Here is a 26,069-nt window from a genome sequence, read left to right as displayed (position 1 = left end):
CTGCGCGTTTCAGGCTAGATCAGTGAATGGATGGTGGCTTCATGTACCCAGCCGGGGCTCCCTGGAGGGAGGGCTGCCCCAGGCTGAGATGCAGGTGAGTTTGGTTTGCAGCGTGTTGCATTGGAAGTTCCAGAGAGACACTCAGGTAGAACAAGTGTGTAGGCTTGAGCCTGCTCAGTTTGGGGGATGTGGATGTAGGGGTTATTGGCCGACAGACAGTGACTGCATGCACTGTCTGTGGAAGGAAGAGGAGAAGGGATCAAGACAGAGCTGAGGAATCCAGTATTTAGGACCATCTTCAGGAGAAAGAGATACCTAAGGAGACTGAGAAGCAGCAGCCGCTGGTAGGAGGAAAGCCAGGGGCCTGATGTGAAGAGGAAGGAGTGTTGCAACCCACCAGAGATGCAGCCAAGGCAGCAAGAAAGACAAAGGTCTGAGAGCCAAGCCCAGGGCCTTGGAGGGCAGTGGCCACCCAGCCAGGGCTGTGAGTGAGCAGTGGCCAGATGCGGGTGAAGGAAGGAAGCCAGTGTGTATAGACGCCGTACTTGAAAAGTTTGGCTCTGAAGGGGAGGAGAGAGAGAGGAGCTGAGGGCCAGGGAAGGGCTCCACGCTCTGTGACTCTCTGCTTTGGATTTAGCCACTTCGCTACTATCACCTACCTGGTCCTTGGTTCCCCAGCCTAGACCATCAGCTCCTCAAGGACAGGAATCATGGTTTATTGATCTTTGAAACCTACACACCAAGCACTGCTCTCACACATCGTAGATACCCAACAGAGCAGTTCAGCTCTTGCTGAAGTAACAGCCAACCGTGGCCGTCATTGATGGATTCTCCCCACTCCCGAGTGCAAAACTTAAAAATCCCTCTGCTATTTCAACCCCAGTGTGGTGAACACTTCAGTTTTCACTGCTTAAACCGTACTCAGTAAACAAGCCTATTCGGCCCATTTGGACAACACTGGAGAGAGAACCTCCTACCATCCAGCGCCAGGGTTGACGACAGCTACTTTCCGGTGAGCACAGGGCCACCAGCTTTGCTCCCACACGGCTGTGACCCTTCCCTTCCTGATGTCCTCCGCTGGAGCGGAGCTCCGCAAAGGAAACATTCCGTCTGTTGGCTTTTTACTCCTTCTGCTGGCTTTCTCTTTGATAACATCAGAGCTCAGATTGGCTGCCTCCGGAATGCGAAACACTCACAGAAGTCTGCCTGGGTATTGTTCTTACCCCCACAGAGGAAGGAAAAGCTAGAAAACGCCTCAGTGGGGATGGAACCCACACTTTCCCCTAGTCCGGCTCAACTTGGAATGAATCAGCTGGGAGGATTTAAATCTTTGGATACAGAGAAACGTATCGAATTGCTTAGAGGTTTGAACTCCCAAATGGTCTAGATGTCCTAGGGCCCAACTTCTTTTGAGACCGCCTGTGGGAGATGTCCCCTCAGAAAAGTGTGCCCACTCGCTGGTCGCTGTGCAGTGACCCGGGATGGGACAGTGTACACCAGGTGTCGGCAGCACACCTGCCCGCTGCGCCTCCCCGTGGTGGTCCCCGTTGTTAGCCCCGCCTCACGAGCCCCGTCACAGCCTGACCTGCCCTGTGGTTTCAGAGGTTGGCAGAGATCCTGTGCACCCTGTGGGTGAGAAGCCACAGGATGGAGACAGGGAGGGTTGGGAGGCTGGGCAGTCATAACGTGGCTGTGCTTGCAGGTTCTGGGATGCTAGAGTTTCTAAGACGTTTTCACGTCCATTATTCAGTTGATCCTGCCAGCAGTGCAGTAAATGGATAGGGCTGGCACTGCTCACCCCATTTGTAGATGAAGAGCCAGAGCCATAGAGCGTAATACAGTGTGGAGGTGAAGACCGTGGCCCTTGTGATCACACTGACCAGAGTCTGAATCCCAACCTTGCCATTCCCAGCCTCTGCCAGTGTGGACACGAGCAACGTAGTTCCCACTCAAAATGGCAGTGATGAGGGTTAAGTAAGATAATGTGCATTGTGCTCGGCTCGGCACCTGGAACATTGCCCTCAACGAAGGGAAGTTGTTGTTTTAGAAGTAGGAGTTGTTATTGTAGCTGCTGGACCCAGAAAACTTAAATGTAATACCCAATATCATGTAGTTCCTAAATATGCCTAGTACTTGAGATTCCAAGTCTAACACACAGAAGAAGTGGCCTGTGGTCTCTGTTCAGTTAGAAGAGTGAAGATACTGTGTTCCATCCAGTGTTACATGGGTACACATCTGTATATTCACCCATTCCGTGAGTACTTGCTGAGTGCCCACTACACGCCAGGTCCTGCCCTGAGTGCAGAACACAACAGACAGAAGACCAGGCCAGCCCTCCTACAGCTTCCATCCAAGTCGAGGAAGAAGACAGATGGTGTATAAGTGAATAAATAATAAAGTAATTCCACATACTGCTAAGTGCTATAAATAAAACAGGGCAAGCTGAGGGAGTTTCAGTGGGGGTGGGCTTATAGCTAGAGTGGTCAGGAAGGGTCTCTGAGGACATGACATTTGAGCTGAGACCTGAAGGGTGATAAAAGCCGGGTTCCAGGCAGAGAGGGGAACAAGAGCAGAGGCCCCGAGGTTGGAACGAGGGAGGATTTCCAACAGGGAAGAAAGACAGACCCACATGCCTGTAACATGCTGAGTGAGTCAGGATCCCAGGAACCAAGTCTGGGGACGCAGGTGGGCTGCCACGGAGGCCTTGCAGGCCAGGGCAGGAGGCTTGCATTTTGTTCTCAGTGGTTTTGGGGACCAGTTCCGGGCACAGGTGCGTGGCATGGCGTCTCGGGGTGTCTGCTCAGCTGCCCTCATCCTTTCATAGGCAGCTGGTCAGCAGAGCCGCCAGCTAGGCGGTGTTTCTGAATATGCTAAATCTAGCGGGGTCCCGCTTTCTGGCTCAGCATCTGACTTCCTTAGGGAGCTTCTTCAAGTCTGCAATCTGGTTTTCCACCCAGCCTCGCATCAGAGTCTCCAAGGGTGGTTCCTGGGGATTCTCCTGTGCTGCAGGCTTGGGAGCTGCTGATGGAGAGCCCTGCTCTTGGACAGTGCTCTTGGAGCAGCCTGCTCACCTGGACCCATGCTGTCTTTCAGGTGGTGTTGATCAATGCCATCAAAGATGTGGCTAAGGCCCTCTCAGATCTCATTGGTGCTACCAAGGGAGCTGCCAGCAAGCCCGCCGATGACCCCTCCATGTACCAGCTCAAGGGGGCTGCCAAGGTAGAGTGGAGCCCCAATTAGGGGCAAGCGTGCCAGGGGTGCTGTAGTGAGAGATGCACGCTCGAGAGTATTGGAGGTTGTGCATCTGAGCTCCTTTCTCACATAGAGGTGCTGGTACTCGTGGCATTAGATCCAGAACTAAAAGGAGGGATGGGACCTCAGCGCACTCCCTGTTTTCTCTTGACATCTCTTCCCATGCAGGTGATGGTGACCAATGTCACCTCCCTCCTCAAGACCGTGAAGGCGGTGGAGGACGAGGCCACCCGGGGCACACGGGCGCTTGAGGCCACCATCGAGTACATGAAGCAGGAGCTCACGGTAAGGAGCCACCAGTCACCTCCCTCAGGCTCCGCATCCAGCAGCTGACCCCAGTGCAGCTTCTCTGAGACTTCTAGCATAAAGAGGTTTTACCTGGAACACCTGAGCTAGGGAGGCCCACTTGCCTGCCTGCTGGTACATTTGTATCTTGGAGACCCCATGTGAAACTGACTTCTGAGTTTGGCTAGGATCAACTTGTAATTGTAATTAAATGAATTAATATATGGCTTGGGACCATTCAGGTTTAATTCCACTAAAATTGCAGCGTGAAACGAAAGTGCTACAGAAGAGTCCTGGTAAAGGGAAAATTCAGTGTAGCCGCTTGCCCTCGCCTTGAGCTTAAACGGTGTGTACACTGTGCAGCCACGTAGCCCCTGCTGATTCCCGTTGCCATTGGCAACAGCTCACGCTGCTGCACACGTACGGATTTGGGAGTCTGAGGCTGGCTATTAGGAAAACCTGGATGCCTTTACCTGGGACACTTCCCTTTAACGTCAGGCCTCCTTCTGTGTGAGGTGTCTGATCTCAGAGACGCTGACCCCATGTTCGCTCTTACCTTGTTCCACCGTCGTAGAGCGAGGGTGTCCTGGTGATACACTGTGATTGTCTCCTGTTCTTTTGATCCTGAGACAATGGTGGATTGAATCGTCCTTATCCCTAGAAATAGAAATATGCTGAAAATGAGTAGTTTCAAACTGAGATTTCTTTTTAATGAGAGGTCTGATTCAGCTTCTCTTTTGGAAGGAGGCGTCTTTAGAGGGTCACCTGTGAGGGCCACAAGCCGCTGAAGGGCAGCAATAGAGACAAGCAATTCTGTTGGGTTTTGCTGGTGGAGGCGCGGGTTCTCTTGTCCTGTTTTTAATGAATCCGACCTTGGTTGGTGTTGTGCTTAGTTCTCACATGGAGAAGAAACTAAAAAATACAGGCCTTAAGGCTGCTGCCTGGCGCTAACCTGCTTGCACGGGCTGGAGGCTTCTTACCAAAAGTCTGGACACACATTCTGACAGGTGTGGGTGGGCCTAATGGTGGCAACGGAAGCGACTTGAAATTTGGAGCTCTCTTGGGAAATTACAGACACATGGTCGACCTAAGTATACCGATGTGGTTTAGAATTGACCCAGACTGTGCATTTTCGTGGACACAGGAGGTTTCCAAAGGAGCATGTGTCCCAAGACCCACGTTAGTGTGGAGGGCTCTGTCCATGTTCATTCCACTGCGGCATTCAGGGGTGGTCCTGGGCGGCCTGACGGTAGCTGTTCATTTTTAGGGGAGTAGTGATGTTTAACAGTGGTTGGCACATGGCAGGGATGCTGGCTGGGTCCTCCTTTCTGCTTCCAGGAAGACTTCCCTGCTGAAACGTAGCTGCCTAGGGCAGAAGACAGAGCAGCCCCACCTGGTTTGGGATTCCTCATGTACAGGGACAGCCAGGGCACCCATCACTCATGGTAGAACCATGGCAGATGGGCTGGAAGCAGAAACGGCTGGCTTGGCTGGCAGGTAGAACTTTAAAGTGGGATATTCACTTACCATGGCTAATTTATTTCAGCTTCTCTAAAGGTGTGTGTGTGTGTGTGTGTGTGTGTGTGTGTGTGTGGTTAAATAATTCACAGTGTCAACGTGGCACACTCGACCTGAACGCCTCCACACAATTAGGCAGTTATATTGGTAAGAAAGGCTAAGAAGAGAAGAAACTGAACGCTTCATTTCCCCCAGCCCCACACCCTTTTAAAGAGAGAGAACTGAGTCCAGAGCAATGCATCCAGGTCAGTCGTGCCCTGGAACCAGCATCTGGGCTGTGGAGTTTCTGGGAACTACCGAAGCAGGAGCAGGAATGGGCCAGGAGAACTGGGAAGCCGCACAATGCCTCCCGTACCCCACCCCGGTGGAGCGGGGTAACGAATACACATTGAGTGTCAGTTTCCGAAGGCAAGCAAGTTAATGCTGTGGATCGTTCTCCCTCCCCACGTTGTCCCCATGAATGCCGAGTACAGGTGTGTGAGGCTTATGCACGCCGGAATCTTGAAAGCAAGAATGATATTGCTGTATTCACATTTCTAATTTCCTGCCATTTGACGGTTTCTTCCCGTGGCTGGCTTGGTTTTCAGACGCTGAGCCACAGCCGGTAGGGGAGGCATATTTCTGTCCTTCCCTTTTTGATTTTTTCAGCACTTCGATTTCTAACTTCCAGGTATTCCAGTCCAAAGAGGTACCTGAAAAGACATCATCACCTGAAGAATCCATCAGGATGACCAAAGGCATCACCATGGCAACAGCCAAAGCCGTGGCAGCTGGGAACTCGTGTCGACAGGAGGACGTGATTGCCACCGCCAACCTGAGCCGGAAGGCCGTGTCAGATATGTTGACGGCTTGCAAGGTAAAGGCCTTGGCGTTGTTTGGGGTGGGTAGGGTAGTGTTCGGTCACGGTTGAGCTGTTGGGTTCAGTTTGGAGAGGGGGAGGGACTGGCCACGTGTAGAAGGGAGCAGCTTGGTACCTTAACCTGTGTGTGTAATAGGCTACGCGGGAAGGCAGGTGTGCCCATCAGCCCCCGGGAGGTGACTCTGCGGGCGGGTTTGTGTCTGAGAGGGCATGGAGTAGGTGACCCTCCCACTTTACCTCTCAGTTCTTCCTGAATAGGCGGACACCTTCTTCCAGGGGCTGTAGTGGAGGCCGCTCTGGCAGTAGTAAAGCGGGCGTGTGACATTTTGTTCCAGGCCCTTCAAAGGAAAACCACACCCCTTGTCAGCCTGCACCCTTTCCTGCTTCCATAGGTCAGCAGCCATTCTGCCCCTGGAGGGGTGTTGCCATAATTGGGTGAGGCAGTGAGTGAGAGGAACCAGACAGAACGTCAGGGATCTGCCTTTTTGCTCTCTGTGCCAGACGTCTTGGAGCAGCTCCTCTGATCCTTGGGGAGACAGTGGGGGCCGCTGCCCTAAGCCAGTGCTCATGGAAGGAGCTGGGGAGACCTGAGCTTTATGACCTTCACTTTATTTTTGATCTGTTAAGCCAGAGAGCCGTAAGAGCCTCCCATTGAGCACCTCCACCCCAGCCCTCCATCCTTCTAGGGACAGCTGTGGCCCAGGGACCCTGACTTCTGCTCCATGATGGACCGATGACCCCCCTGCCATGGTGGGCAGATGGGGCTGAACCACAGAAAGGGAAGAGCAGCTGTTGCAGCTGGGTGTCCTCAGCAACAGGGCAGAGTTGTGGGCAGAGCTGGTGCGGGGTCGGACGATGGCCTCTCAGGTTCCTTGGCAAGGGTAGGGTGGGCTGGGGTCCCTGGGCAGAGGCAGGGGGAGGCAGCCAGGCTGAAGGGCTGGGTGTAGGGAAAAGCACCGCATTTCCTGGTCTCCTGGGTGTGGGCGAGGGTACAGCGTGGGGAACAGGGGTAGGCGGGGGGGAGGAGGGGGGGGGAGCAGAGGGCGGCAAGGGGGTTGGGCCACTGTCCTGAGGACCGAGTGCTCTGGGCCGGGGAGTTTAGACTCTCCTGAGGCCACAAGTACAGTTTTGATGCGCTCAGTGGAATCTGCCCTGGCAGAAGCGCTAATTCCCCGAAGGGGTTACGGCCTCCATCAGAACAGTATTTACCAGGGACGTCCCTCACGGTCCAGTGGCGAAGACTTCGCCTTCCAGTGCTGGGGGTGCGGGTTCAATCTCTGGTCAGAGAGCTAAGATCCCACATGCCACTGGGGCCAAAAAAAACAAAACATGAAAAACAGAAGCAATATTGTAACAAATTCAATAAAGACTTTAAAAATGGTCCACATCAAAAACAAACAAAAAAGCTCTTAAAAAAAAAAAAAAAAAAGAACAGTATTTACTAGCCAGATATGGCCTGAAGGCCATCATGGTGTATATGCAGGGCACCTCATCGTTTTGGAAGAGCTGGCGTGTATGTTCTGTCGTTCAATCCTAGATGGGAAGGGTAAAGGAATTCTCCTAATGTGAGCTTGCCAGAAAGGGCATGCAATAAGAACATATAGAAAGCCAGGGATGCCTACTGGTGGGTCAAGAAGGAACCCTCTGTGCCAAACAGAGGGCCACGTGGCCATATTTGAACACCACCTTTGGGGCTGAGCAAGGCAGAAACGGAGGTGCAGTAGGTCCCATACTGACTCATCAGAGACAGGATTACGCTAATTGCTTCAGTGGGGATGCAGACTTCCCTCTACCCTAAGTTTATTCTCGTGTCTGTTTCTTTCTGGTCTTCCTTTCATGTCCATACGTGTATATCAGATACAATTTTATATCTCTGATTACAATTAATGTTACATGACTGTTTCTGCGTTACTAGCAGTCATTATAACTGACTCTTTATTGACCACAAAATACTCTGGTAATGAATATACTCTTTCCCCCACTATCAGGTACTTAGACTGTCTGCCGTTGTTTTAAATCATCAGCTTTACTGCAGTGAACATCTCTGGGTATATCTGTTTTTCCTGGGCCTTGGATGATATCCTTAGGCAGGCTCCCAGAAGTAGAATTAGGAGGTCAAATGGTGTGACATTCTAACTATTGCTCGATTGCTCTCCCCAAGGGCTCTACCAGGTTAGAGCCACCAGCCATGAACAGCAGCTCCCGCACAGCTCTCAAGGAGGGCCTTGCACGTTACCTGCTGGAGGAGCATCATAGCCCTTGTCTTCCCCCAGTGGTGTCTCGTCGAACCAGATGTGGGCTCTGTCCTCACACTTGGAGACACGGGGGCGAGGCTAATTCAGACGCAGGAGGGTAGTGTATATATGTCCATGCCACTCTCTCGCTCCGTCACAGCTTACCCTTCCCCCTCCCCATATCCTCAAGTCCATTTTCTAGTAGGTCTGTGTCTTTATTCCTGTCTTACCCCTAGGTTCTTCATGACATTTTTTTTTCTTAAATTCCATATATATGTGTTAGCATACGGTATTTGTCTTTCTCTTTCTGAGTTACTTCACTCTGTGTGACAGACTCTAGGTCCATCCACCTCATTACAAATACCTCAATTTCATTTCTTTTTATGGCTGAGTAATATTCCATTGTATATATGTGCCACATCTTCTTTATCCATTCATCCGATGATGGACACTTAGGTTGTTTCCATCTCCGGGCTATTGTAAATAGAGCTGCAATGAACATTTTGGTACATGACTCTTTTTGCATTATGGTTTTCTCAGGGTATATGCCCAGTAGTGTGGGAAGCAGCCGCATAGCACAGGGAGATCAGCTCGGTGCTTTGTGACCACCTAGAGGGGTGGGATAGGGAGGGTGGGAGGGAGGGAGACGCAAGAGGGAAGAGTTATGGGAACATATGTATATGTATAACTGATTCACTTTGTAATAAAGCAGAAACTGACACACCATTGTAAAGCAGTTATACTCCAATAAGGATGTAAAAAAATAAAAATAAAAAATTAATTAATTTAAAAAAAACGCAGGAGGGGTTAAAGGCCTGGCCCGTTGGTCCTCAGATGAATAACAACCAGGCTCATAAATGACAGATACTGGCCACTTGAATTATCCCCACCCCTCTTGGGGTGGTTTGGGGGGTCAGGTAAGTGGAAATTTCCCAGGTGTTGCCCCCAACAGCTCCCAGTCCTGGGGAGAGGGATTTAACTGGAGGGAGCATGGAGGCGGGTCACGCTTCCCCTTCTGCCTTGACCTTTTATCCTAATGTGTAATTTGTATTTGTCCTGACTTGTGATTTATTTGCAGTTTTCTATTTTTTGTATTCTTGTAAGTCCCCTCGAGTTCTTTCCAGAGTGAGGTTGTAGAAGGAGGAAAGGCTAAATGGGTAGGGTTGCCAGACTGAGCAAATAAAAAACAGACCGCCCCATACTTATGCTAAAAGTTTTCATTGTTTATTCGAAATTCAAATGTAACTGGACGTTCTGTAGTTCACCTGGCAGCCCCGTGAATGGGCGTACCATCTGAAATGATATCTCACACGTGACTCAAGTCGGCAGGTCCCAAGTACAAGAACAAAGGACCAGATGCTGTGTAAACCGTATGTCCTGGTCTGCTTATCTCAATGTGTATAATGCGAGATGAGTTATTTGTGGCACCTCCGAGGGTGCTGGGGAGCTCGCTCTCTGAAGGTTCCCAGGAACCAGTGAGCCCTGGTCGGGAGACTCACTGTGATTGCAGGGTGGTCAGGTTACAGAGTGGTGACCCTGTGAACAGAGAGGGTTCTTCAGGACACTTCACGCTGCAGGAGAGACAGAGGCTGATCCTGGTAAGCTGTAAGCCTCTGCTGTAAGCCCCAATCATGAATCTTTTTAGCACACGTGGAATTTCTTACCTTTCAATAAAAGATGGGGTGGGGGGGGCATGAGGAGAAAGAAAGGAAAGAGGGGCCAGATTCACTTGCTTTTGTCTGCCCTCCAGGCACTAGAAAAAGCAAGACACAAAGTGTTGTCAGAGAACCTGCAGTGCAGACAGGTGGGAGGTATCAGGAGAATGTGGAGGAGAACCCCTCCTCTCTCCAGGGAGGCAGGGAAGGTTTCTCAGAGAGGTCACTGAAGGTAAAACAGGAGGAGTTCCAGGTTCCAGGTCTCCTGCCTCTGGGTCTTGGGCTACACAGCACTGCTGGGCAAGTGACCCCACCTGGCTGCCTGGTCCACTTGCCACCTGGCTCTTCCTAAGATGTCGACGTTCCTTTCTCTCTCCAGCAAGCATCCTATCACCCCGACGTCAGCGACGAGGTGCGCACCAGAGCGTTGCGGTACGGGACGGAGTGCACCCTCGGCTACCTGGACCTTCTGGAGCACGTTTTGGTGGTGAGGAGGGGCATGCGCCAGGCCAGGGCTGGGGAAGAGTTGATCCGAGTGCAGAGCGTCCTCTCCTCGGGAAAACCCCTCTTAGAGCATTGCGCAGGCTCCACTTGCAAGGCTGGGACTGGACTGAGCTGAAAAGCCTCTCATATCACACTGCCCCAGCACACAAGATACAAGTGTAGCCTGGAGGGAGGTGCAGTTCGAATCCAGAGGAGCCTGGCTGTCTCATTGCACCAAAGAGGGAAGACTAGCATGGAAGAGCGGTGGGTAAGCAGAGTGAGAGGCGAAGCAGGTGGGACACACAGAGCCACCACTGAAAACAGATCAGGAGGTCCGGTCAGGAAAAACCCCAGTCCATCCTACAAGGGCCAGGAAGGCCCCTAGAAGAGCCAGACCAGCATCCATGTTAGAAACATCACCAGTGCTACAGGAGACCTACTAGCCTCTCGTGATTTCCCCAGTCCTCGAACCAGTGGCTTAGACCACACTGAGAATGTGTCTAGTTCCATTTGTCTGATGACCTTCGAGCCTGCCGTGCCCACATGGAGCTGGGTTAATGTGGTGTGCATCTGTCCCTGTCTAATCCTGGGAGCCACGTTTAAAACTGGGGAATTCTGGGAGAGAGCTTGTTCAGGAGTCAGAGACACCCCAGAAGGGACTTGATGATGTCTCACACCCTTCACTGCCCTTGCTCCTTTCTAAACCTAAAAGAAGATGATCCAACAGGGCACTTTCAGATACACAGCACATGTACCTCAAAGATAATTAAGCCTTTCATCTGCTCTGCATTGACATTTATCTCTTTTTGTGCAACCACGTGAGGCTAGCAGGGCAAGGGAATGATCCAAGACCCAAAGAAGTTTGGCCCCTTGGTTGAGGTCACCCAGCTACTAATGACAGACCTGAGACCAAGTCCCAGCTCTGCTCATTCTAGTATTTCACTGCCTTCTCCTTAAACTGAAATTACCTTCTGATGTTAAGCATTTCTGGTCTTTTAAGGGAACACTACTTTTATTCTTCGCCCAGGTAACCGTGGTCATTGCAAAAGAATATCTTTTGTGAGAGTGGCCAGTCTGGGGTTACTGACATTGGGCTCCCAAAGCCTGAACGCTCGTGAGTAGAAACCAGTGTATTGCTCGTGGGCCAAGGAGAAAACATCTTGGCCAGTCAGCGTTCGCAGGCACGAGCCTCCCCAGCCAAGCCAGCTTGTCTGTGTTGGGATATGAAGTGTTCAGCCCGTGAGCATGCATAGCAGGAAGTTTAGCGTAAGGAGAATGAAGCCAGCAAGGCTTCCACAAGGTATCTTTTTCTTGATGGGACCATCTGTTCTAGGCACATGGAATCTTGTGACATCCGAAAGCATAGTGGAAAGCAAAATGGCTTCGGTTTAGAACGCTTGAATTCAAATCCTGGCTCTGCCAAGTAAATAGTTGCATTACCACTGTCTTATCCAGGCTTCAGTTTGCTCAGATGTTAAGCCGCTGATTAAGGATTAAGTGAGGCTGTGGGGAGTCCAGGGCTATGGCTGAGATCACGTCTGCTGCACGCTTCGTTAAAATCCTCCTGGAAGGTGCTGGTCCTGGCTGAGCAGAGGTGCAGGGCTGCGGCAGCAGTGCCCTCCTAGCATCCCAAGTGGGGGCTCTCCCCCAGCACCCATTTTTCCTTGTCTCTGTCTCTCATGCTTTGGTCTTCATCTTGTTCATTTGATACTGGCATCCTCCTATTACTCCCATGAAGGATCCTCACCTCACCCCTTTCATCCGGTTCCATTTCTCGGTTAAACCGTATTTTTTCCCCGCTCCTGTGTTTGTACCTGTGGCGCCAGTGTCGGTAGGTGCAGGCCCCTGCACACATTGGCTCTTGCTGAGCCATTTAACGAGAATGTCCTGTGTCGGGGTCCACTTGCAGCGGCGCCAGCTCCCCAAGTTGGGATGGAAAGGAGGCAGCAGCCTTCAAGGCGTACGGTGGAGTGAAAATCTCGGGTTTCCCTCCTCTGCGCAAAAGACAGCTTAGACCGGGGAGAGGAGTTCTGTCTTCATGAGGAAGGGCAGGTGCCAGCATTTGTCTTGAGAACCTTCCCCCAGGGGAGAAGGAAGAAGGAACCCTCAGAGGGTCCCCTTCTTGACCTCAAGCCACCTTTAGACCCTCTCCCAGTATCTGGGAGCCAGGTGTTGCATCCACCAAAGCACTTCCTCTCTCCACCTCCGCCCCTCTCCATGCCCACCCCACGTTGGTGAGCAGAAGAAGACAAGGCCTCCCGAGGCGGGTGTGGGTGGGTGGTTGGCCTCTTTGCCCCAAAGGAAGCTGAGGTGTCCGGGGCCTCCGTGGGAAGGCCTAGGAGCCATTCCCAGGATACACACTCAGAGACCCCAGCTTTACAGCCACTTGGTTACTGTGCCAGGCATCAGCCCTAGTGATAATCAGCAGGTTTTTCCGGAACAGGAAGAAGGGCACATACCACAGGGAGACCCCACATCACGTGTGATTTGGGAGGTTTCATGTGGGACCAGAGGTTGGCAGTAGGGGAGCTACCACTGCCTTCTTTTCCTGGACCCAACAAGAGCCATTGCACTTTACAGCCAGGTGTGCTTCCCTGGTGCATTTTCCGTTATGAGTTCTTCCTATTATTTACTAAAGAAACAGGACTCCGAAGTCTTACGTGTTTGCAAACCGAATTTGGTTGATTGTGTGGTGGTTGATGTGTCTGTTAAAAGCCTGCCACCTGAATTTCCTTTCATCTACCTCTACAGTTATTGTCATTGCAACTCGTAATTATGGCAATAATATAAATATCCTGTTTCTCCATAGCTATTTTGAGATTTACAGTGTGAAAAATGCTGGTGCTAAAACGAAAGCATTAATAGGAAGAAAAGCTAAATGACATGAAAACTTTTTTTTTTTTTTTTTGCGGTACGTGGGCCTCTCACTGTTGCGGCCTCTCCCATTGCGGAGCACAGGCTCAGCGGCCATGGCTCACGGGCCCAGCCGCTCCGCGGCAAGTGGGATCTTCCCGGAGCGGGGCACGAACCCGTGTCCCCTGCATCGGCAGGCAGACTCCCAACCGCTGCGCCACCAGGGAAGCCTGACATGAAAACTTTTATACAGCATCCAGAATTTGTCTCATCTTTTACAAGAAAGAGGTTTTTCCCTCTTTATGGTGACAAGTGCTGATGGTTCATCCAAGTAGATAAGAATGAAATCGCATCAAATATTTGTTCATATTTTTATTCTTGTCTCTTTAGAGACCTACACATACTCTTTGAAGGGTATTTTCCAATAAAAATATAGGAAGGAAACATCCAGGGGATTATCATAAACATGAAAAAATACCAGTTCCTAACTGAAAATGGTAGAACCTCTGTGACAGCGTTCTGTCCCCTAAGCTGCAGACATTAGCAGTTTCCTTGGGCCTGAAGCTGAAAATAAGCTCACATTTCCCATCATGAGCCCTCACTCCTTCTCCAAAGCAGACTTGAAAGAAATCTGGACTAACATGAGGCTAAATACGAGGAAGATTGTTCCACATACGAGGACCATGAGCCATAAGACCGCTTAGGACAGAGCTGGTAGAGACCCGAAAAGAAATTAGGGAAATGGAGACGCACAAATACGGAAACTAGTGTTCACTTTTGGGGAAGTTTTGACAGAATCAGAAAACGAAAGCCAAATTGACAATTTAGAGAAGACATCAGGTTTATGTGGAAATTACCTTTAGGGTAGAGGGAAAGAATACTAAGATTAGCTTAGTTATTTGAGGGTGGTGAATAAAAAAGCAGTTAAAGCTAGAGATTTTCGCACACGCACACACACACGCGCACACACACACAGTATGCCCCATTCTGCCCTCCTCCTCATTCACTGGTCTTCACGCATGTCATCAGATGACCACAGTACCTCCATCCTGAAAAGAAAGTCAGCCGACATTGGAACTGTAACAGGAGATCTTAGGATGGTCCTCCTGGATCATTGTAAAGCTGACTTCTCTTCTTAGCTGACCAGAGAGAATTAGTAAGATTTCTGAAAGCTGAAGAAAGGTCAGTTAATTGTCCAATTTTTACAAAAGGGGAAAGAGAAAAGTAGAAATTAAGGTTTGGAGGAAGTGTCCAGCAATTTAGAGGAATAAATTGAGATCACTTTCAGGTAGTCCAAGGTGGTTTAGCCATCTTCTTTAGGGGCTGCTTTTCTTAAATTTGGACACATGAAAACGTGGGAGAAAGTATGCTACTTTAGCCTTGTTCAGGTCAAATATCCTAGAGCCAAGGATTCTTCACCTTTTTTGGCTGGTTTGTATATTTTAGTTTTACTTTAGAAAAAAATCTTAAAACAGAAAACCATATCAACATTTGCGTGTCTACCATCTATAATTAACTAATTTTGTTAAATGATATTTTGTCTTATTTGGTTCAGATCCTTATTTTGTAAGAAGTCTCTCAATAATAATTAATTTTGTATCCTTTACCAATATCATCCTCCTTTTTTCTCTGTCTAGGCAGAAATAACTATCATGATTTCAGCTTTCTTAACCTTTTGTGGACCTTGGGCCCCCTTGAGCTAGCTAAAAGCCCATTTCCTGCCTCACCCTACCCTCATCAGAGAAACATCAGCACATAAACACAAATGTCCCGTAAACTGTTAAGAGGGTTCCCAGACCCCTAGCTGGATACGTTGGGAATGTAGAAACTCCAAATCGAGAACCCTTCCTTGGGGATTTTTTTTTTTTTTTTTCTTGAGAATCCAGTTATCAGTCTACAAACAATGGGATCTAATTTAGGCAGAACCCTGTCCTTGCTGCCCTGGGAGCTGCTTTATGAAGTTTTAGACGTGCCCATTTGAACAACGTTGGTTTTCTGCATTTGCAGTTGGCTGGTTTGTCATGGAGGATTTCTATTGCAGGATGAGAGGCAGCCACTTGGCCTCTGCAGTAACCACAGATCAATACTGCTGCTTACCCACAATATGAGGTCTTTGACAGGGTTAAAATTACCGTGGCTTCCAGTAGCAGCACTTTAATTTCATTCTATCTGTTGCTTGCTATGAGAAATCATGTTGACTTAATTGCAGAATGAAAATAGAACTCCTTTGCTCTCCTGCCTTATTTAAATAGGGTGCTTTGCCATAGGGCCGTTCCCTTTCTTAGAGCCAGAGTGTATACAGAAGTGGTTTTCTCCCTCCATCAAGGCTCATGCAGCTCAATATTTTGCAATCCAAAAATGGGCAGAAGACCTAAATAGACATTTCTCCAAAGAATATATACAGATTGCCAACACGTGAAAGAATGCTCAACATCATTAATCATTAGAGAAATGTAAATCGAAACTACAGTGAGGTATCACCTCACACCAGTCAGAATGGCCATCATCAAAAAATCTACAAACAATAAATGCTGGAGAGGGTGTGGAGAAAAGGGAACCCTCTTGCACTGCAGGTTGGAATGTGAATTGGTACAGCCACTATGGAGAACAGTATGGAGGTTCCTTAAAAAACTACAAATAGAACTACCATACGACCCAGCAATCCCACTACTGGGCATATACCCTGAGAAAAGCATAATTCAAAAAGAGTCATGTACCACAATGTTCATTGCAGCTCTATTTACAATAGCCAGGACATGGAAGCAACCTAAGTGTCCATCCACAGATGAATGGATAAAGAAGACGTGGCACATATGTACAATGGAATATTACTCAGCCATAAAAAGAAACGAAATTGAGTTATTTGTAGTGAGGTGGATGGACCTAGAGTCTGTCATACAGAGTGAAGTAAGTCAGAAAGAGAAAAACAAATACCATATGCTAACACATATATATGCAATCTAAAAAAAAAAAGGTTATGAAGAACCTAGGGGCAGGACAGGAATAAAGACGCAGATGTAGAGAATGGACTTGAGGACACGGAGAGGGGGAAGGATAAGCTGGGACCAAGTGAGAGAATGGCATGGACTTACATATACTACCAAATGTAAAATAGATAGCTAGTGGGAAGCAGCTGCATAGCACAGGGAGATCAGCTCGGTGCTTTGTGACCACCTAGAGGGGTGGGATAGGGAGGGTGGGAGGGAGACGCAAGAGGGAGGGGATATGGGGATATATGTATACATACAGCTGATTCACTTTGTTATACAGCAGAAACTAACACACCGTTGTAATGCAATTATACTCCAATAAAGATGTTAAAATAAATAATTAAATTAAATTTTAAAACATAAAGACAAGTCTTTTCACCACTCCCCTTTGATGATTTCAGTGAATCTCCCTGCCACACCCTTAACTTTTGTTTCAGCTTTATTGAGGCATAACTAACATATACAAGGAACACATATTTGAAGTGTACGATTTGAGTAGTGATATCTGAATACGTCTGTGAAACCATCACCACAATCAAAACGATGAATTTATCCGTTATTCTTCAAAATTTCCAAACAACCACTAGTCTGCTTTTTGTTATTACAGATTTGTTTGCATTTTGCAGACCTTTTATATGAAAGCAGTCATCGGGCGTGTACTCTCCTTTGTCTGGCTTTTTTCACCCAGCATCAGTATTTTCAATTCCATCCACATTGTTATGTGTACCAATCATTTGTCCCCTTTTATTAAGTAGTATTCCATCATATGGCTATGTCATAATTGTTCATCAGAACACCTGTTGATGGATATTTGGGTTGTTTCCAGGTTTGATTATTATAAATAAATCTGCTACGAACATCCTATATAGAAGTTTTTCTACCTATATGATTTCATTTCTCTTGGAATAAATACCTAGAAGTAGAATAGTTATATCATAGGGTGGGTATATTTTTAACTTCTTAGGAAACTACTAAATTCTTTTTTAAAGTGGTTATTTCCACCAGCAGTATATGAGAGTTCCAATTTCTCCATGTCCTTGTTAGCACTTAGAGTGGTCAGTGTTTTTAATTTTAGCCATTCTAGTGGGTATGTGGTGGTATCTTAATTTCCACCAAGGGTTAGAAGGCATTTGGGGACCAATTTGTCCGTGACACTAGGAATGCTCATTCCCAGGTCAGGCAAGGGTTTCATTGATAGGCCACTCAAAGTGCTAATACTGGACCAGACCCTGTTAATAATAACCAAAAGCGTCTGGACCATCTGCCTTACTGGTCTGTTATGATCCAGGAAATGGTTGCTTCTTCCCATTTCTAGAGTTATGCATTGATCTTATGGAACTATATATACTTGGTCAATCATTTCAAGTCACCTACTCATCCTCAGTTTTGTCCGAGGCTCAGTCACCCATTTGGTAAAATGCAAGAAACAATGATCTTGTAAAATAGGCAGAATACAAGTAATATAGCTGGTAACATTAATAAGGTCATAAGTAAGTATTTAAGCTGAGAACTTCCACTAGGTGCGGCCCAGTATAGTATCTGCCCAGATCATGTAAACAGTCTGTTCTGCACCAATCGCTCTCTTTAAGGAAATCATATATTGATATTGTACCTGAAGTTCACCAAAGATTTCTACGTGTAAAGGTGAGTGGTGGGTCATCGTGACCCTTTGCAGGATTGAGAAAGGAATGTTATCTTCTAAGGAGTTATGTGACTGGTGTCAGAAGAAGAAAAATGGGTCTTTAAGATTGAGCAGGTATTTCTGCTGTTGGGGAGGTCTGTTAACACGTAACACAGATGCACAAGGCACACTAGAGGGGAGGGAGGAGGCCAAAGGGCAGAGAAAAAGTTTTATGTTTAAATTGTTCTTGTCTTGCCTTAAAATGTGAATTTTTATTTCATCAGTCAGATATATTGTCTGCAGACAGTTTCTCTTAGGGTGTCCCCTGTATTTTCATTTTCATAACAGTGTCTGGCGGGGGGAGAAAAATGTATATTAAAAAAGAAAAGGGCTTCCCTGGTGGCGCAGTGGTTGAGAGTCCGTCTGCCGATGCAGGGGACATGGGTTCGTGCCCCGGTCCGGGAAGATCCCACATGCCGCGGAGCGGTTGGGCCCATGAGCCATGGCCACTGAGCCTGCGCGTCCGGAGCCTGTGCTCTGCAATGGGAGAGGCCACAACAGTGAGAGGCCCGCGTACCACAAAAAAAAAAAGAAAGAAAATGACAGCAAGGCAGAGAGTTGAGAAAACAAAAAAGTGCAGATAGAACTCAGATAAAAATGAAAGTAAAATGAAAATATGTCTTACATATAAAATATTAAACATTTAGGATGAACTGGATGTTTGCAAAGGCTATCGAATTATTTTCAGGATTATACCCCGGTGTGGGGAAGAAAATAACCTTCCCTGTATTCTTCTGAGTTCTTGCCGGAGACCTCATGTAATAAGAAAGATTAATAAGAGAACAACAAAAGTTGATTCACATGGTGTACCTCATGGATAAATGGAAGATACCCAGCGGAAAACTGGGCAATTCCCAAGGTAGCCTAAGCCACCCACTTAAATACCACTTTCAGGCAAAGAAAAGAAAAGGTGTATGTGGTGGGAGGAGGCTGGTTACAGGAGGTGGCCAGGAAAAGCAGGGTTAACTAGGGTAAGGTTGTTAGCAGGTTTTAGAGCCTTCATCATCAATAAGATTCTCTTGTGATTTTCACTCAGGCTTCTCTTACTGGTACAGAGGGGGAGACACCCTTACAAATGGAGATTTCTTTTATAAATGTGAATTACCCTTTCAAAAGAGTAACTTTCCTGTTTTCAGAGCATCCCCCACGTCTGATTTTTCTCAAAATAATCAAAGCAATCTGTATGCCAAAGAGGCATATTTTGGGGTGACATACTTTGCTACCCTTTACCAGCCTCCTTCTTTGTCTTTCATTTGCCTGCCTGATTGATTCTCTTCTTGTTAACAACCTTATTGAGATATAATTGGCATATGGCAAAATTTACCCAGTTAAGACATACAGTTTCTTGGTTTTCACTATATTTAGAGCTGTACACCTATCACCATAATAATAATTTTAGAACATTTTTGTCAACCCAAAAAGAAACCTCATGCCCTTCAGCAGTCTTTCCTCATTCCCTTCATCCCCACTCCTAGCCCAAGGTGAACACTAATCTTTTTCTTGTCTCTGTAGATTGCCGATTCTGGACATTTCATGTAAACAGAATCGTGTAGCATGTGATCTTTTGTAATTGGCTTCATTCACTTAGCATAATGTTTTTAAAGTTCTAAGACATAAGCTTTCAAGTTCCTGCTTTTTTCTAAATTAATTTTTATTGGTGTACGGTTCCTTTACAATGTTGTGTTAGTTTCTACCGTACAGCAAAGTCAATCAGCTATATGTATACATATATCCCCTCTTTTTTTGATTTCCTTCCCACTTAGGTCACCAACAGAGCACTGAGTTCCCTGTGCTGTACAGTAGGTTCTCATTAGTTATCTATTTTATATATAGTATCAATAGTGTATATATGTCAATCCCAGTCTCCCAGTTCATCCCACCCCCCTTGCCCCCTTGGTATCCATATGTTTGTTCTCTACGTCTGTGTGTCTATTTCTGCTTTGCAAATAAGATCATCTATACCATTTTTCTAGATTCCACATGTATGCGTTAATATACGATATTTGTTTTTCTCTTTCTGACTTCACTGTATGAAAGTCTCTAGGTCCATCCACATCTCTATAAATGATGCAATTTCATTCCTTTCTATGGCTGAGTAATATTCCATTGTATATGTGTACCACATCTTCTTTATTCATTCCTCTGTTGATGGGCACTTAGGTTGCTTCCATGTCCTGGCTATCGTAAATAGTGCTGCAGTGAACATTGGGGTGCATGTGTCTTTTTGAATTATGGTTTTCTCTGGATATATGCCCAGTAGTGGGATTGCTGGCTTTTTAAAGTTTTAAAGCATAATATATGTGTTTTGTCCCCTATTTAAGAAGCTAAGATCACAAAGGTTATTCTCCTGTATTTTCTTCTACACAGTTTTAATTCTTACATTCAGGTTTATACTCCGTTTCTAGTTCATCTATGCATATGGTGAGGAAAGGGTCAGGTTTATTTTCTTACCTATGGCTATCAAATTGTTCCAGCATCCTTTGTTGAAAAAATTGTCATTGAATTAAAGGTGCTTTAGCACCTTTAATGAAAATCAGTTGACTATATGTGTGAATCTAGTTCTGGACTCTTTTCTGCCCCACTGATCTGTATGTCTATGCACCAATATCCTGTTGTCTTGATCACTACTATAACTTTATAATGAGTCTTGAAATCAGGTATTCTAAAACTTACAGCTTTGTTCTTTTTCAAAATGGTTTAGCTATTCTAGGTCCTTTGTATTTTATATACATTTTAGAATCATCTTATCAATATCTTAAAAAAAAAAGCTTATTGGGGTTTTGACTGGGATCGTGGGGAGATTTGGGAATAATTGATCTTAATAGTCTTCTAATCCAAGAATATGGTATATCTCTCCATTTATTTAGGTCTTAATATTTTCAACGACATTTGTAGTTTTTAGCATCCACATCTTACACATCTGTTGTCAAATTTAACAGTATTTAACTTAACAGGTATTTCATGATTTTTTATGCTACTATAAATGGTATTGCTTTTTTCAAAATTCTCAACTTTTTACTGCATATAGAAATATAATTGATGTTTGTATATTGACCTTATATCCTGTGACCTTGCTTAACTCATTTATTCTAGCTTTTTTTCCCTTTTATTTTTTTAAACAAATGCCTTAGAAATTTCTACATAGGCATTCATGTTATTTATGAGCAAAGACAATTTTACTTCTCCCTTTCCATCTGTGTGCCATTTATTTCTTTTTCTTGCCTTGCTGCACTGGCCAGGAATACTAGTACAATACTGATGGAAGTGTGAGGACGAATATCCTTACCTTATTCTTGGTCTTAGGGGAAAACACGCAGTCTTGCACCATTTACTGTGAGTCTCCCCATCATACCTTTAACTCCTTGCTTATTCACGTTGTGTTGACCACTGTAGAAAAAGCAAATAGCAAAGCCTGTGGACTGCTTTGCTCTTTGGTCCCAGAGCTGTAGCCATTATTCACCTAGTGGCCTTACAACATGTATTGTTTTAGACAAATACAGTACAAGCCTTTTACAGTTAGGTAGTGGCAAATGCCCATTTGACCTAGAGCAGTGGTTTACAACTTTGGCTGCAAATGAGAACCACCTGGAGAACTTTTAGAAATTCTGGTGCCCAGGCCGTACATCGGACCAATTCCATCAGTAGTCCTGATGGAAATGTGTACTGTATTAAATTATGTATTAATTTATACAATCTTACCACAGCTCTATAATGAAAGGACTGTTTGTTGTGCTCATTTAATAGATAAGTAAACTGAGGCTTAGAGAGAAGATAAGTAACTGGACCACTGTTACTGAGGTACATTGACTCTAGAACCTCCCCTTAATTCAGTTGCCTGCCAACTGGCTGTGTTAAAAAAGTAAAAGGCATCTAACCCCTCCCCTCCACCTCTCCATGGTTCTGGTGATCTTCTGGAACTACTCTAGGATGCCGTCATATTAGGACTTGTCTCCAGTAGTGTGTTGGTCTGTTATTCATTTGTTCACTCATTCATTGGTTTGTAGTGAGTTAATATCTGCATGGTGCTATGTGTAGATAGGTCCTAGGGTGAGGGAATGAGAATAACAGAGCAGCTGAACTCAGAACGGTAGCAAATATAAAATTTAGAAGATTGCAAGAGGAAGGAGGGTAGGGAATAGAGCCTGGGAAGTGGTTGCTCAAGAATCTTTCACTAATCAGTTCAAGTGTGTAATGTAATGCCTTCTATGCACTGGTGTGTCTGGGGCTGGTCAATGTGTAACCCCAATAAAGAAGATGTGGCACATATATACAATGGAATATTACTCAGCCACAAAAAGAAACGAAATTGAGCTATTTGTAATGAGGTGGATAGACCTACAGTCTGTCACACAGAGTGAAGTAAGTCAGAAAGAGAAAGACAAATACCGTATGCTAACACATATATGTGGAATTTAAGAAAAAAAATGTCATGAAGAACCTAGGGATAAGATAGGAATAAAGACACAGACATACTAGAGAATGGACTTGAGGATATGGGGAGGGGGAAGGGTGAGCTGTGACAAAGCGAGAGAGAGGCATGGACATATATACACTAGCAAACGTAAGGTAGATAGCTAGTGGGAAGCAGCCGCATAGCACAGGGAGATCAGCTCGGTGCTTTGTGACCGCCTGGAGGGGTGGGATAGGGAGGGTGGGAGGGAGGGAGACACAAGAGGGAAGAGATATGGGAACATGTGTATATGTATAGCTGATTCACTTTGTTGTAGGGCAGAAACTAACACACCATTGTAGAGCAATTGTACTCCAATAAAGATGTAAAAAAAAAAAAATGTGTAACCCCGTTAACTCCCCCAACCCCAGATTTTTTTTTACCAAGCTTCTTTTAAAGTTCTCTTACAGTTTTGGGGTCCAAAAGACATCTTTTCCAGACTCGTAAGAAAGAGTACGATACCTGGTCAGGTGAAAAGGGTATGGGATACCAAGAAGGGAATGAACATTTAATGAATGCCTACTGTGTTCCAGGCATTGTGCAAGATACTTCTCGTGGGTTATTCCATTTGATGTTTATGCCACTCCTGAGGAGTAGGCATTATCCCAGTTTTACAGATGAGAAAACAGGTTCTGAGAGGTTCAGTAATCTGCCCATTGTTCACACACCAGGAGCAGGTGAAGCTAGGTTTGAAACACAGGTTTGTCCAATACCAAAGCCCAGGCTTTGTCTGCTGCTCAGAATTGTCCATAGAGAGACAGCAGTGGTGCTTTCCTCCTGAATGTCTTAGCATTTCTAAATCTCAAGATGACCCCTCTGAAGCATGGGTAAGAGATGCAGGAAAGAATATTGAAAGAAGAATTTCAAGATTAGGGAGGAGCCAGGTGGTGTAAGTCAGATGTAAGTCCGTGGTGGAAGATGGTAGGGAGCTCTCATCCATTTCATAATTCCATTCTTGAATGAATTTGAGAAGAAATCAGCTGAGGATGTCCTTTAAATTGGATTAGGGGTAGATTTTTAGTATCTTTTTTAACACCAGCAAAAAACAAACTTAAAACCCCTTTAAACTAGGTTTAAAGGAAGGAAAGTCCACAGGACTTCTCCCAGGAGAGCTGGCAGTCAAAACCCTGGAAATGGATTGTCCTTTCAGGAGCAGCCCTTCTCAGAGAGATTTTTGTCTCCAAGACCCCACCTGAGTCACACTTTTCTTCTGACTCCATATTTGCTTTGTCACAAACACCAGCTGACCTGCAGCCTTGGGCATTCATGTTCACTCAGAGCATTCTTACATTTTGGGTAATTTCCGTGTGCGTATGTTTGTTTTAGGTACAAACAAAAGGACAAATAAGAACTTCGTCTCCCTTGTGATCTTAGGGAAGTATGTCAGAATAGATCTTAGGAAAACTCCTGGTTCCCAGCTTTTCATTTCTCACGTGAGGAAACTGACAGCCAGTGCGTCTTATGTGTTTTCCCCTAAATTTCTAAAGTCACTTGGTGACAGAGTTGCAACTTCAAACCAGGATGTCTAGCTCTGCGTCCACCAGCAAGAGTGGGCTTCCTGTCACAATGGCTACCGTCTTCCTTATGCGTTTGGCTTGTTCTTCACCCATAGATTCTTCAGAAACCAACCCCAGAACTCAAGCACCAGCTGGCTGCTTTCTCCAAGCGCGTGGCCGGTGCCGTGACCGAGCTCATCCAGGCAGCGGAGGCCATGAAAGGTAGGCTGGATTCTCTCGTGTCGTCCTGTGGGGCAGTCCTAGACAGCAAACTGAGCAGAGAGGATGGGCAGCCTACACAGGCCCTCTCTTGGCAAATGAAGTCAGAAGGAATACAGTGAGGAACTTTTTTTAAGAAGCAAATGGGAGTAGAGTTAGACTGAAAAAGTTAACATTCTCCTGAAACAAGTCTTTTCTCCAGTCTTTGTATTACGTCCTTCAACTTAAATGTCATGATCCATCTAGAACCGCTCACTTCTCTTTTAAGGGTCTTGCCATCCATTTTTAACTGCATTTTCCTTCATCAGAATATTTATTCTCATTTAAATAATACACTTGATGTTTAGAAACGGTGCTATCTGGGTAGTATATTGTTTGCACACCCCTTCGTGGTTATGAAGAAGCAATCAACTCACCCGGGAGGGGTTTTCTTACCAGTTTCCCTTTGTTTGCATTTGAGGGGAATGGCTGTTCCTCCTGAGTTCCCAGGAGAAAAGAATGACCAATCTCTGTGCTCAGCATAGTCTCAAGTCTCCTGAGGATGCTTACTTGCATTCATGAACTTTAAGTTACAAGTCAGAGTAAAACTCAAGCAGGCCTTGGTCAATGAGATCTTGATTTTTGAAACTATCATTGATGACTGATCCTGTGGTAGGGCTGTCTATACAACTGATTGAGAAAATCAGGGTCAGACAGGCACTCCCCACCCCGACCCCTGCACCCAGCTGATGTTAGTGACAGCTGGAGAAAAGATCCCTTAGGACAACGCAGCTAGTCAGCTTATGGAGCATCCCTGCATGCAAATCGTGATATCGTTTGTAATTAAGTCACTGCCCTGAGGTCTGCAGCTACCAAGAATGACCCTCTTTGGACTGCTTTTAGGAACAGAGTGGGTGGATCCAGAAGACCCAACCGTCATTGCAGAAACAGAATTACTGGGGGCTGCAGCATCCATTGAGGCTGCTGCTAAGAAGTTAGAGCAGCTGAAGCCAAGAGCAAAACCAAAAGTGAGTGTCCACGTGTGGCCGCTTGTCTGATGTCAGTAGGTCTCCGGATAGATGGCTGTGAAATGGAGCCAGATGGGCTGCAGGGAGCTCGTCTCCTTCCCTGTGGTTGGACTAGCAAGCTGCAAACCTGTTCTACCTGCCCAGCACCTTTTTACAGGGTATGGAAAAAAACCCAAGGGTGGGTCTTTCAAGTTAACCATCCCAAGAAATACCTTTGGGTATCGAGAGGAAGAATCCCGGCATTTAAAATCTTGACTTCGTTCCACTGTTACATAAAGCAGGTGTTGGATGTTTTCTATAGAAAGTCCCTGTTGCTGAATGTGAGATTGTCACCCTCTAATTTTCTGGTTTCCATAATGCTTTTCACCAGAAATAGCAATGCTGGGTCTCTCCTTTTCTTCAAATCAATAGAGAGTAGTGTGAACCTCCAAAGTGGACCCGGTAACAGATTTTTTCAGTATATGCTGGAGACTGTGGTTGGCTGGTGTGTTTTCTCCATCTATGTTTGTCATCTAGATAAATGTTGAGAACTTAGTTACTAAGATCATAAGTATGTGTTAAGAGAAAGTCATTTAAAAGAAAGAGATACTTTAAGTAAGGACAGTAGAGAGGACAATTATTACAAAAAAGAATGGTGCCCTGGTGCTGTCCAGGGGGCAAAGCCCAACCCTGTAAAGAAGCCACAGTCCCCCTGCCCCCATGGCTGTCTTCAGTGGGAAGATGGTAGAACCAGAGGAGGCCTCTTTATCTTTCTATTCAAGCAAGTCCCTACTGGTTCCTGTAACCCCACCTCCCTTCCAAGGATCCAGATACCTTAGGAATTAAAATCTGGCTCTTCTCTTCAAAAACAAAAAAGTTGTGTCTCCCAGTTTAGGTGCCTAAAATTCTACCTTTTTTAAAAAAAAACAAAAACTTAAGGATGGAGTTTGAGTACTGGAATATACCAAAGCACTCAAAAGCAGTTCCTGGGCTGATGCTGTATGTAAAATAGACTTGGACATATAGTGAATCTGTTAGACTTGCAGACATTCTCAAAACCGTGGAATTCTTAGAGCCAGTCTCCTAATTGTCACTCTAGATTTAATAA

The 26,069-nt window shown here is 46.1% G+C and overlaps 1 protein-coding gene across 1 annotated transcript in view; it reads left to right on the top strand.

The window, feature by feature from the left end:
- TLN2 (talin 2) overlaps window positions 1–26,069 on the top strand; it is a 304,454-nt gene that overhangs the window by 255,172 nt on the left and 23,213 nt on the right. The window contains exons 48-53 of the mRNA XM_089907140.1: window positions 3,094–3,219; window positions 3,421–3,537; window positions 5,726–5,911; window positions 10,183–10,290; window positions 23,873–23,978; window positions 24,858–24,982. Coding sequence (XP_089763266.1) covers window positions 3,094–3,219; window positions 3,421–3,537; window positions 5,726–5,911; window positions 10,183–10,290; window positions 23,873–23,978; window positions 24,858–24,982 — 768 coding nt within the window. The remainder of the gene's footprint in view (window positions 1–3,093; window positions 3,220–3,420; window positions 3,538–5,725; window positions 5,912–10,182; window positions 10,291–23,872; window positions 23,979–24,857; window positions 24,983–26,069) is intronic.

The sequence above is a fragment of the Delphinapterus leucas genome, chromosome 2 (assembly GCF_059928025.1).
Source record: "Delphinapterus leucas isolate spDelLeu-1000000601 "Yukka" chromosome 2, BTC_Dleu_Yukka2, whole genome shotgun sequence".
In the NCBI taxonomy this organism is placed as follows: domain Eukaryota; kingdom Metazoa; phylum Chordata; class Mammalia; order Artiodactyla; family Monodontidae; genus Delphinapterus; species Delphinapterus leucas.
This window is presented reverse-complemented; position numbering and strand designations above follow the sequence as displayed.